This window comes from Pseudophryne corroboree, chromosome 10, assembly GCF_028390025.1.
Source record: "Pseudophryne corroboree isolate aPseCor3 chromosome 10, aPseCor3.hap2, whole genome shotgun sequence".
Taxonomy (NCBI): domain Eukaryota; kingdom Metazoa; phylum Chordata; class Amphibia; order Anura; family Myobatrachidae; genus Pseudophryne; species Pseudophryne corroboree.
Genome location: NC_086453.1, coordinates 47,623,521 through 47,635,729, shown reverse-complemented (window position 1 = coordinate 47,635,729; position 12,209 = coordinate 47,623,521). Strand labels below are relative to the sequence as shown.

The 12,209-nt window shown below is 45.8% G+C and overlaps 1 protein-coding gene across 1 annotated transcript in view; it reads left to right on the top strand.

The window, feature by feature from the left end:
* The window catches only part of TMEM145 (transmembrane protein 145), a 205,396-nt gene that overhangs the window by 140,166 nt on the left and 53,021 nt on the right, over window positions 1-12,209 (top strand). Inside the window, exons 8-9 of the mRNA XM_063942336.1 lie at window positions 8,526-8,594; window positions 8,757-8,837. Coding sequence (XP_063798406.1) covers window positions 8,526-8,594; window positions 8,757-8,837 — 150 coding nt within the window. The remainder of the gene's footprint in view (window positions 1-8,525; window positions 8,595-8,756; window positions 8,838-12,209) is intronic.

Sequence of the window (12,209 nt, the reverse complement as noted above, 5' to 3'; positions counted from 1 at the left end):
GCCTAACGCAGGCACCAGCATTAGGTATGCCAGACTATGGGAAACCCTTTGAACTATACGGAACAGAAAGTGCTGGTTGCGCGGCAGGCGTACTAACCCAAAAGCACGGTGATGCCAGCAGGCCGGTAGCATATTACAGCGCTCAGCTAGATACTGTAGCGCGATCCCTCCCCACATGCTTGCGAAGCGTTGCTGCGATAGCATTGCTAGTAACGAAAAGCGAAGACGTCGTGCTAGGTCACAACCTCACAATTCATACACCACATGCAGTGTCAGCCTTGTTAAATTCTGCCCAAACCAGACACGTCTCATCAGCGCGGTTTACAAGATGGGAATTGGCACTAATGGCCCCCGTAAACATCACCATAAGGAGATGCAGTGCATTAAATCCTGCAACATATCTCCCAGGTGTGCCTGGATAGGCACAAAGGGTGGAGGATGAGAGTGGTGGGGAAGGAGAATTTAATACAAAGGAAGACACACATGATTGTATGGAATATTTGACCCAAAATTTTACCGCAAGGCCTGACATCAGTGACAACCCACTGGAAGATGTAGAACTTACGTTCTACACGGACGGTAGTTGTCATAGACAGTCAGACTCGGGAGACTTGTGTACTGGATACGCAGTCGTAGATGACCAAGGCACCAAAGAAGCGGAACCGCTAGGCCCACCTCACTCAGCCCAGGTTGCTGAACTGGTCGCCCTAACCAGAGCATGTGAATTGGCTAAGGGCAAATCAGCCAATATCTACACCGATTCTAGATACGCATTCGGGGTAGTCCATGATTTCGGAGCCCTATGGCGCCTCAGAAATTTCATGACGGCAGCTGGTACACCGGTAGCGCATGCAGCTCACATAAAAAGGCTTCTAACAGCGATACAGGAACCCGACAGAGTGGCTGTTATCAAATGTAAAGCACACACATATAGCCAAGACCCAGTATCACTTGGTAACAGCCGAGCAGACGAAGCTGCTAAATTAGCAGCTGCTACCCCCAGACAGACAGACACCACACAACTGATGGTATTTAATACCATCAACACACAGAAGTTGTGTGAGATGCAAAATTTGTGTTCCACACAGGAAAAGGCAGTCTGGAAGGCAAAAGGATATGGTCAGGAGTCCTCAGGACTCTGGACGGATGGACACGGTAAACCAGTGGCCCCCAGAGCATACCTTCCATGTTTAGCTGAGGCAGCTCACGGGCTGACTCATCTGGGCAAGGAAGGGATGTGCAAGTTGGTAAGAGCATATTGGTGTGCCCCAGGATTTTCATCTCATGCGAGTAAAAGGGCAATGTCATGCCTTACCTGTCTGAGAAAGAACATCGGAAAGGCAATACCTACAGAACCATCTCATATCCCACCTGCCGGCGGCCCTTTCCAGGTAATACAGATTGACTTTATTCAATTACCCCCTTGTCGAAATTTGAAATATGTACTTGTTTGTATAGATGTTTTCTCAAATTGGGTCGAAACATTTCCAGCGGCCACAAATACCGCTATGTTTACTGCTAAGAAAATTGTGCAGGAATTTGTATGTAGATACGGTATCCCTAGAATTATCGAAAGTGATAGGGGTACCCATTTTACAGGTGATGTCTTTCAAGGAATGTGTAAATTGATGGGAATTGATAGCAAGCTGCACACTCCATACCGTCCACAGGCGAGTGCGAAAGTGGAAAGAGTGAACAGCACTATTAAAAATAAACTGAGTAAAGTGATGGCAGAGACAGGATTGACATGGCCAGAAGCTTTACCCATTGTACTGTACAGCATCAGAACCACTCCCAGGTCCCCTCTTAATCTGTCTCCCTTTGAAATCTTGTTTGGTCGACAACCGCATGTTATGATTAACCCTCAGGATGATTTGAAGTGTAACAATGAAGTGACTGTAAAATACTTGATTAACATGAGTAAACAGTTAAGGAATCAAAATGATAATCTGAAGTTAGTGATTCCTGATTTACCAGATAGTAATTGTCATGACATTGAACCTGGGGATTATGTAATGATACGGAATTTTCTACGCTCAGGTTGCCTTATTGACAGATGGGAAGGACCATACCAGGTCTTATTGACTAGCACTACAGCATTGAAGGTTGCTGAGAGAGAGACTTGGGTTCATTCGTCCCACTGTAAAAAGGTTGCTGATCCAGAGAGGCCCCGTGATAAGGAACAGACGGTAGAGGTTGTATCACTGGAGTGTCTGTTCCAGGAGGATTGAGGCGGCACCTGAGCATTGAAAATCACAAGACCAAAAGCAGTTGTCGATCCCCTGTTCCCTTTTATTGTTTTTCTCCAACTTCCCATCCCCTCTCCCTCAAATTATTTTTTTCCCCCTTCTCATTCTTCTCCGTTTCCTCCTACAAGATGGACTTGCCCCAAGAGACTGTGATCCGGATTTTCCTGTTGACCATGATGTTGACCAGAGCAGTCTGTTCCGGCGAGAGTACCATGGAGGTCGAGAGAGGTTCTGGAATGGGTTCTGATGACAGAGATGGAGGCGTAGTTTTCCAAGAACAACATAATCAACAAGCAAAGGCGAGTATCAGAAAACGATCCGATAACATTGACCATAGAAGGAATTGTGAAGGATTGTTAGCTGAAGAAAACTGTATCTGTCGGCTCTGTAACAATGTCATTGAGGATGGGTGCATAAAGAAATGCCAATCCAGTTTTAATATCCATATGGACCGGCATCCATTGAGTGACTATCACTCCTTAGTGGGTAGTGTGTTAAATAAAACAGATTGTTGGGTATGCTCTCAAGTACCTCAAGGTCATAGCAAATCAGGGCTAGTACCATTTCCTTTAACGTTAGGGGAGGTACTTGAGTTAAGTGGTGGGAGACCGGTGGACAGGAGGTTTAATATCTCCAGCCCTCCTAGTTTGAAGCTCCACCAATACCATGTGGATAGGTCCCTATTATGTTTTAACATCTCCAATCCCCGAAAGCCGGGAAATTGGGAAGTGTCATGGAGTAATCAAACCATGACCTTTTCGCATAGAGCAGATAAAATGCCTACAGATACAGAGCTTATACGCCACATAGCCAGTAGAGGAAAATCTTTCCGGTATAGATATACCTTAGGAAATAGGATACTGTGCACATATCGTGCAACCTGATACGTGTACTAAGCAGATGGAAGAATTAGGGTTAGGAGATTTCACATGGAAGGTGTGTAATATGGTTATGTCCTACTCCGTCCCATATGTTCTCCCCGATGATGCATATTTCATATGCGGGAGAAAGGCGTATAAGTGGCTTGCCCCAAACTCTGAAGGATTGTGTTATATTGGAAAAGTACTGCCTGAAGTAATGACTGTATCACATGACAAAATGAAAGACATACACCGTGTTGCCCAAACTCCTTATACTCACACCCATTACGAGCACGTAGTTAAACGGCACCTGATAGAAAGAACAGAGCATCCGGCCTCTGACATGATCCATGAATCCACCGGGATTCAGTTTCTAATCGCGTTAGATATCACTCACACCGCTAGAGGAGTGTTGAATTATAAATACATATCTGCGCTCGCCAATTTGTTAGATAATATCACTGAAATGTATGATGACACGTTTAGGTATACTGGAAGAGAACTTCAAGCTTATAAAACAGAACTGGTACAGCATAGAATGGTTCTTAATTACCTCACAGCAGTGACAGGCGGATATTGTGTCACACTGGCAACACAATACGGCGTGAAATGTTGCACATATATTACGAATAGCACCGAGGACCCGGTCGAGGTCATAGACCAAAAGATGGACGATATTCTCCAACTGAAGTGGGAATTTCGCAGGAGACACAATCTCACTCTTGCTGCTGTAGGTAATGAGCTGACTGGTTGGGTGTCATAGTTGAACCCGCAAAATTGGTTCTCTGGTTTAGGAGACTGGGCTCAAGGAGTCATAATGGATGTTGGGAAGTTTCTCCTATGTATCTTAGGTGTTGTCATATCAATTGGTTTGATATTTAGATGCGGTCAGGCTTTAATGAGGTGCAATCATCGTACCAGGGTAATGAGTTTGAGGAGTGAGGAAACTGTAATTCCAATGGATTTGATTTATGACCCAAATGTAGAAACAATGATGTGATGAAAATGCGATTTCTACGGTCCGTTTCTTTCACCTGTTTTTTCCGTTTCCTCCAAGGTAAAAAGACCCACTTGGACGAGGAATTTGATGAGCCGATATACAGACAACAGAGGGATTAAAGAAGAAGTTTTGACAACCTGATACACAGATTTTTGATGAACTATGCCATGGATCCCCAGTTTCCCTAGAAATTTTAAAATTACGCTAGCCCAACACTTTTGTAAATCTATGGACATTGACAGCTTTTGCTCGCACCTTATGGGCAAAAGCACAAAGAAGACTGCATTCAACAGACACCAAACAAGACCTCAATCGACGAATGTACATTTACCTGACATAGAATACCACAGCATTTACCGTAATTATGTCTTTTCTTCATTTCTACAACCCTCAGGTAATGACGCACATAGTCGATAGGGAATACAGGCACAGATATCAGCAATCACATATCTCCCCCATTCATGTATCATCAACTAAAATGTGCTCCCCCATTTTGTTACAACCAAAGCCGAAAAGAGCTCGGTAAAGTTTGACAGCCCATCCACAGACCCGTACCACGGGATAAGAAGGAATTCAAATGTATACTTCGCAATACCTCGAAGCTTGATTTAAAACACGTACGGCACGATGATACATGACCCCCAAGCACGGATTCATACACACATGTTTCTGCTATCTCACTAGGTCATACCCTTTTCCTACCTTCTCCTCTCCTCCCCTACCCAACCATGTAAATGTATTAACCCCTGACATATATTTTTCTCCTTTTGAAATGTTTTAGAAGGTGGCAGTTATTGTTGACTGCCAAAGGGTGGACTGTCAAAGTCAGAAAAATATCTCTATGCACACTACCATATTTGCACCTCACACAGGTCCGTGCTGCGCATGCGTACGCTCTCCCGTACGTGCGCATACTCACAGTCGCGGGCACCCGCAGGCGCACGGTATGCGTATTTACGGTAGAGTTTATGTGATCGTAGCGTGCGACTCAATCGTTACATATTTTCACTATATAATGTATTTTGTAGATCATGGTCCCTTTGATAGATTCTGAAAGTTTGGTTAATATAGAATGTTCGTGAACAGAGAAATCCCTCTTTGTTTGATACGAAGGGTCAGACAGGAGTAATACAGTGGTGTTTAGTACCCATCGGAAGAGTATTTAATTAGCAATATTCCGGTGTTGGTTTGAAGCGGATTAATCGCTCGTGCGAATAGTTATGGACATAAGAAGTTTATGAACATTTACTGTATTTGCACTTACTTATCCATGCGGCGGGAAACCCAGTTTCCCTCCCACCTGAGCTGTTGGAAATAGTCACGGCCCACCTGTATGAATCAACCTATGACCTTTTGTTATAATGCGAGGAGGAATTCCTGTGTCCAATGAACAATGAGATTGTAGGGACCATTGAATTGCATTGTGTGTGGGGCATAAATAGACAGGCCGATCGCATCCAGCTCTCACTCTTCAACGGTTATCATTGCTGAAAATCGGGAGCTGGATGTCCAGAGGCGCATGCGATCGTTTCCTTTGTGCGTAAGTTTTTCTCCGCAACTATATTGATCTTCTTGTTATTGTGGGCCAATTTCTCTCTCTCTCTCTCTCTTCTCCTCGTTCTCTCTTATTGTCCCTTAAATAGTAATTGTATTATATTTCCTGTGTAGTTATCTGGTTAGGTAGTCTATGTTATATTGTAGTGTATGATTTGTATTTGTATTAATTCTTTTGCAAGTATATCATTCAAAATATATATATATTAGGCGTTGGACCCTAAGCCCAGGTATCTGTGTATTTCTTATAGTGTTAAGTATTCTCAGAGCGTCGGTGACGCTAGAACAGCTAAAAAGTTAATAAGGTTACACTAGGTTGCATCTACACCCTATCTCTACACTAAGGTTTTACAGCATATTACATTGTTTATGGTTTAGATACAAAGGTTTAACATTGTGAGCGTCAGCGCCGCTGGTGATCTCCTCGTGGTCCCGAGCGTCCGCTACGCTATAGCGAATCATTAAGTTAGTCAGCAGCTAATAGCGTGCCTGCCTGTGATCTCTTGGCCGTGAGCGAACGTGACGCTTGAGCGTCTCGACTATGGCTAAGCGATTGTTACGCAACGTGCGTACCCTTACGGTACTTCATACGTAGATAGCGTACAGTGTTCTTAGACCTCATAAAGGGTATTATATACGATAAATATTTAGCTTTATCAGGTCCTATGATGCAGCACAGATCACTGATGCAAGCAGCAGGTGTCTTACTTGTATCAGACGCCTCCTGCTGTATTAGCATACAGCATTACTCTTCTCATCTGTATAACCATCACACTACTCAGGATGGCCAGGGAATTTTCGCTGCCAGAGCCAGGAAATCTGCATCAGAAGACACAGACCCTGGCCTTGGCAAGAGTACCTAATGCTGCTGACATGCCCCCGTTTTGTAGTATGGTCTCTGTCACCGCCCCCAAATGCCCGCATGTTAGTCATACTATGGCTTGGGGCGCACTCCACGTGACGGCGCAGGACCTGTCTGCATATGCTCAGTACTACCAATATTGGAATTGTACACAAACCTTTGGGTTTGCGTACAACTCTGAATCAGAATGTAATGAGAGCCGTGGAGAAGTATATAGAGGAGAAGGTTGGAGATTTTGTGCAGGGCATTTATCTGTGTGATACCGGCTGCTTACATTTTGCTAGCGTGACAACATGAAGACTTTAATTCTTTTAAATTCCAAAGCTGGTCTTATCTTTTCTATTCCACATCATCCACACTACATAGGAAGATTAGGGACCAGCAGAGGGACTGCTCTTACAACATAATACTGCCCCTTTTATTCACGGCTTGTCTTTTTTTCCTTTCTGTCTGACAACTAATATCAGTTTGGGTGTTCTCATCAGAGCATTTAACTCCAACACATCTGTGCATTTGTCTGTGTCTCCCCCCATGACTGTTTACAGTGTCTATGGGCCTAATTCAGACCTGATCATAGCAGCAAATTTGTTAGCAGATGGGCAAAACCATGTGCATTGCAGGGGAAGCAGATGTAACATGTGCAGAGAGAGAGTTACATTTGGGTGGGGTGTGTTCAAACTGAAATCTAAATAGTAGTGTAAAAATAAAGCAGCCAGTATTTACCCTGCACAGAAACAAAATAACCCACCCAAATCTAACTCTCTCTGCCCCCCCCCTGCAGTGCACATGGTTTTGCCCATCTGCTAACAAATTTGCTGCTGCAATCAGGTCTGAATTAGGCCCTATGTCCTATACATTGGGGCTGATGCACGTAACGCCTGTATTCAGAGCGTGTTCTGTGTGTATTCGCAGTGTGCATGCTCCTGAAACGAGCGTACACAGGCATAATACGGAAGCGTACATTTCTCAGTTGCATCTCCTTTTGTGAGTGAAGGGCTGAAACTGTAACGGGGTGTTCTCACCTAGACAATGTACACAACGGGCGTATAAGATGCACAGTTGGATGAAAGTGTAATTACGCCAGTTCTCAGGGACTTCGTATGGGACTGGTGCAAGTGAGTACTGATACTTTAGATGCTTAAATCTATTACCATTCACCTAGTTTTTATTAACTTTAAAAGCCACTTACGTTTTCAGTAATAATGGAAGTTATCTGCCACCTGCTGGCCAGAAGCGGCAGTGTTGTAGTTGTGTCATGAGAGCAAATCATGGGCCTAATTCAGTAAGGAATTAGCAGAATTTGCAATCCTTTTCCTAGCATGCTAGCTGCCGCCTCCCCCCTTGATGAAGCAGTAGCTGCGATCGCCTCGCAATTTCTGCTTCATCGTAGAAATTAGTGAAGCCTTCTGCCGCCATGTTCGCGATCGCGGCGTCTACGTGTGACATCATGCAGCCGCTGTGATCACAGCCCCAACTCGCCCCCATTCACGCCGCACTGCCCCCATTCGTATGGCTCCGCAACGCTCCGTCTCCTCCCTGGGCGTATGCGCAGGATGGGTGCTGCACATGTCCTCGCATCTTTTTCTCAATAATTCCGGTTGGATCGCACACTGCGATCCAACCTGAATTAGGCCCCATATACCAAGAAGCCTGTGCCTTTACGCTACATGGCAGGAATCCTATGCTGCGTACTTTTTTCTCATCCTAGACTCATTATAGTGTACCAGGTACTTAGCTTCAGTGGTTTATGGTGACCAAGTAGCAAACTCAGTGGCGCTCTAAACGAGGCTATCGGGCACAATTTGAGGATAGGTGTATGGACACATGTGTAGTAATGGCTCCATTGTGAGTGTGACCTAGCTGGACTATGTATTTTCTGGTATAATCTATGCATTATATTGCTGTATTGTGTTATTGTATGCTTTATGTGGAGTCATGTTTTGCTATTGTCACATATATTAGTGGGGATTACATTTTGCAACACTCCATTTTCTGAGCAGATCTACTACGAGGACGGCAACTTCTCCACACCACGTACAAGATGTTCATGGCGGCAGCTGGAGTGGAGGGTGAGTTACGAGACCCCATCCATGTGAAAGGTGGTCACTGCCCCATTTCCAATGGTCTTGTTGCTTCCTGTTCCCGACAGTTCCTCATCCTGGTTCTTTTCCCCTGTTTATGTCTCTTCATCCTATCAGAGTGCTGCTAATACAGTGTTGTGTTTCCCCTAGTGCTCAGTCTGGTCTTCTTCTGTATCTACTGGGGACAGTACGCGCAGGATGGAGTGGGCAGCCCCAGTATCAAAGTACTAGGTTGGTATAATGATGTAGACTTCTATATATATATTTGGGTGATTAAAAGGTACATGGAGAGTGCAAGGGCTAACTGTATGGGCAGATACTTGTATATGGTGCAATGCTATGTAGTAGATTTATCATTAGTGTACATAAAGGGAAGAAACACATTACTGCCGCCCCTCCTAGACCTGATAGTATATACTCAGAGGAGGGGCCTCTGTCCACTTTGTTAATATTAGGCTTCTCCATGATAGGCTGTATAAGCAATACTGAGATTAGTACAAGGGAAAGGAACATAGGGACAGAGGTACTCAGATGCTTGGTACTGGTAGCACACTGCGGGTGGTTGGGTAGGAAAGCTGTGCTTATTTGCTCCCAGTCCATAACAGTAATAGGGATCTTACCTGCTGTAACACCTGAATGTGCTGCCGCACGTCACCCCAGAACAGGGCCGGATCTAGGGGGGGGGGCGAAGGGGGCGACCGCCCTCCCCCCCTAAAACAGTCATAGCCCCGCCCACTTTTGAGCAGAAGAGAGCTCTCCGTGGAGAACCTGAGTCAGAACGATGTGCTGCAGCTTATACCACAGCAGCACAGAGGAGCCAGGAGAGCAAGGGTTACAGAGCATTTGCCCCTCACTTGCTGGTGTGTGGGTACTAGGGCTAATAAATACAATTACCCCATAGCACAGTCACATGTACATAGAACAATCACAAAGCTCTATCTCAGTCTCACTCAAAAAGTTCAGTCGGAATTGAGAGAGGAGGAGTTAGGATTGCAGATGGGAGGAGTTGGGACTGTAGAGGGAGGAGTCAAGATTAAACAGTAAACCGCCCCCCCTAAAGAAAAGTCTAGATCCGTCCCTGCCCCAGAACCTTACTGCTTATTTTTGAGCTACCTCTCTTAAGGACCCCATACATGAGAAACGTGTTTCCCTGATCTGACGGCACCGATGATCATAGATGATTGTCGGGGAATCAGGGAAATTCTACATTTTTAAAAATCATCAAAAACAATCGGGATCGGGAAATCAAGATTTGTAAACATGTTTAATATCCCCAATTCCGCTGGGATCGGGAAGGTGCATCAGTCTGCCACTGATGTATGGGGGCCATGAGATATGAGGATTGTCTCATGTAACCAGCTACAGTGCCCATTTATAAGTGATAGTTTTCTACTTTCATTTTTTTATTTTGTTTTTGTTTTTTTGGGGTAGGTAGTTCTAAATAATGGGGCACTGGTATGTTAAGAAAACAAGAAAGTATTGGGACTCCTAGCATCCAATTAGATGCCAGTTGACTTTTTTTGCTCACATGATTTTTGTATACAATTAAACAACCAAACAGAGGGGTCTATTCATAAAGCAGTGAAAAGAGTGGACAAGTGAGCCTGTGGAGAAGTTGTCCATGGCAACCAATCAGGTGCTCCGTACAATTGTATAGTATCAAACCTCCCAACTTTGTAAATACTTAAACAGGGACACGCGCGCGCTCCCGAAAAGGGGCGTGCCTTATAGAAAAGGGGGCGTATCTTCAAATGGGCGTGCCTTATAGTAAAGGGGACGTGGCTTCGTGGAGGACCCGTGATCGCGAGCCACGCCCCCGTTTTTGTCACTAAGGGGGCGCGCACATCGTCGGTTCACAGCTGCTCTGCTAAGCAGGGCAGCGACGACAGGAGCCTCACGACTGCCCTTCCCCCCCACACCGCGGGACACTGCGGCCCGTGGGTGGGATAGTGGGACAGTCCTCAAAAAACGGGACTGTCCCACGAAAATCGGGACCGTTGGGAGGTATGTAGTATGCAAATTATAAAGGTTACTTCAATGCTGATTGGTTGCCATGGGCAACTTCTCCACGGGCTCACTTCACACATTTCACTGCTTCATGAATTGACCCCTATGTAATAAAAATAACACAGAGCCTAGAACAAAGCACACCTGCGCCAAGTCATACTGCGCCCTCTCCCCACTAAGGTACTGGACCAATTAAACCTGTGGAAAAGCAGATGTCAGATACCTATATAAACCCTTATTATTGTAGCCGATTATTACAGCCGCCATACCTTTTCATATTTTTCTGACTAGCCCATAATGAAATCTCGGGCAAACGAGAGAGTTCATACAATCTGAACGATATCACTAACGATATTGTTCAGTGACGTCATCCTACCACCACCCTGAACATGCAGTTTCAGATGATATAGTGAAAAATTTACCTGCATGAACAGACAACAGAAGACCTTGTCAACGACCTGCGGGTGCGCGCATTGGGGGTCATTCCGAGTTCATCGCTCGCTGACGATTTTCACAGCGCGGCGGTCAGGTAAAAAAATGGCAAAACTGCGCATCCGTATACACCGCAATGTGCACGCGCGTAGTACGGGTACAAACAGCATCGTTGTTGTGCAATGATTCTAGCGACTAATCCATTCGCACAGCCAATCGCAAGGAGATTGACAGGAAGAAGGCGTTTATGGGTGTCAACTGACCGTTTTCTGGGAGTGGTTGGGAAAACGCAGGCGTGACCAGGCGTTTGCAGGGCGGGTATCTGACGTCAATTCCGGGACCTCCGTCGCTAGAATCATCGCACAGGATAAGTAACTACAGGGCTGATCTTGTTTTGCACAAAATGTGTTTGTGTCGCTCGGCTGCACAGGCGTTCGCATAGTTGCAAAGCGAAAATACACTCCCCCCGTGGGCAGCGACAATGCGTTTGCCCAACTGCTCTAAGTAGCTAGCGAGCGATCAACTCGGAATGAGGGCGATTGTTATCCATATTGGGGGTAATTAAGACTTGATCGTAGATGTGCTAAATTTAGCACATCTACGATCACTTTCACTGACATGTGGGTGGACGCCCAGCACAGGGCTAGACCGCCCGCATGTCTGGTTCTGCCTCGCCACACAGGTACAAAACCATTGCACGGCGGTGATGCTTTTGTACCTGAAGAGTAGCTCTCTGGGTCGCAGTGGCTGCGTGTGATGTCATGCAGCCGCCGCGGCCCGCCCCCCCCCCCCCTCCCCTGCATGGTCCAGGAAGGCCTGCATTGCTGGGACCGCGCCCCCAAAACGGTGGCCCAACGCCGCCGGCCCTCCCGTCCAGTGAACGCCTATGCCTGTCAATCAGGCAGAGGCGATCACTGTGCTGAGATGCCGATCGCATCTCTGGCATGTACTGGCGCACTGCAGAGCCTGCGCATGCGCAGTTCAGACCTGATTGCCTACTGTGCGAAAACGCACAGCAGTGATCAGGTCTGCATTGGCCCCATTGTGCACACACACTGGACGATTATCGTAACGATGTGTCGTTATCCACATCGTTCAAGAAAACAGAACATCTTTGTGTCATAGCCCAGGAAAAAATAAGATTTTAAACCTACCGGTAAATCT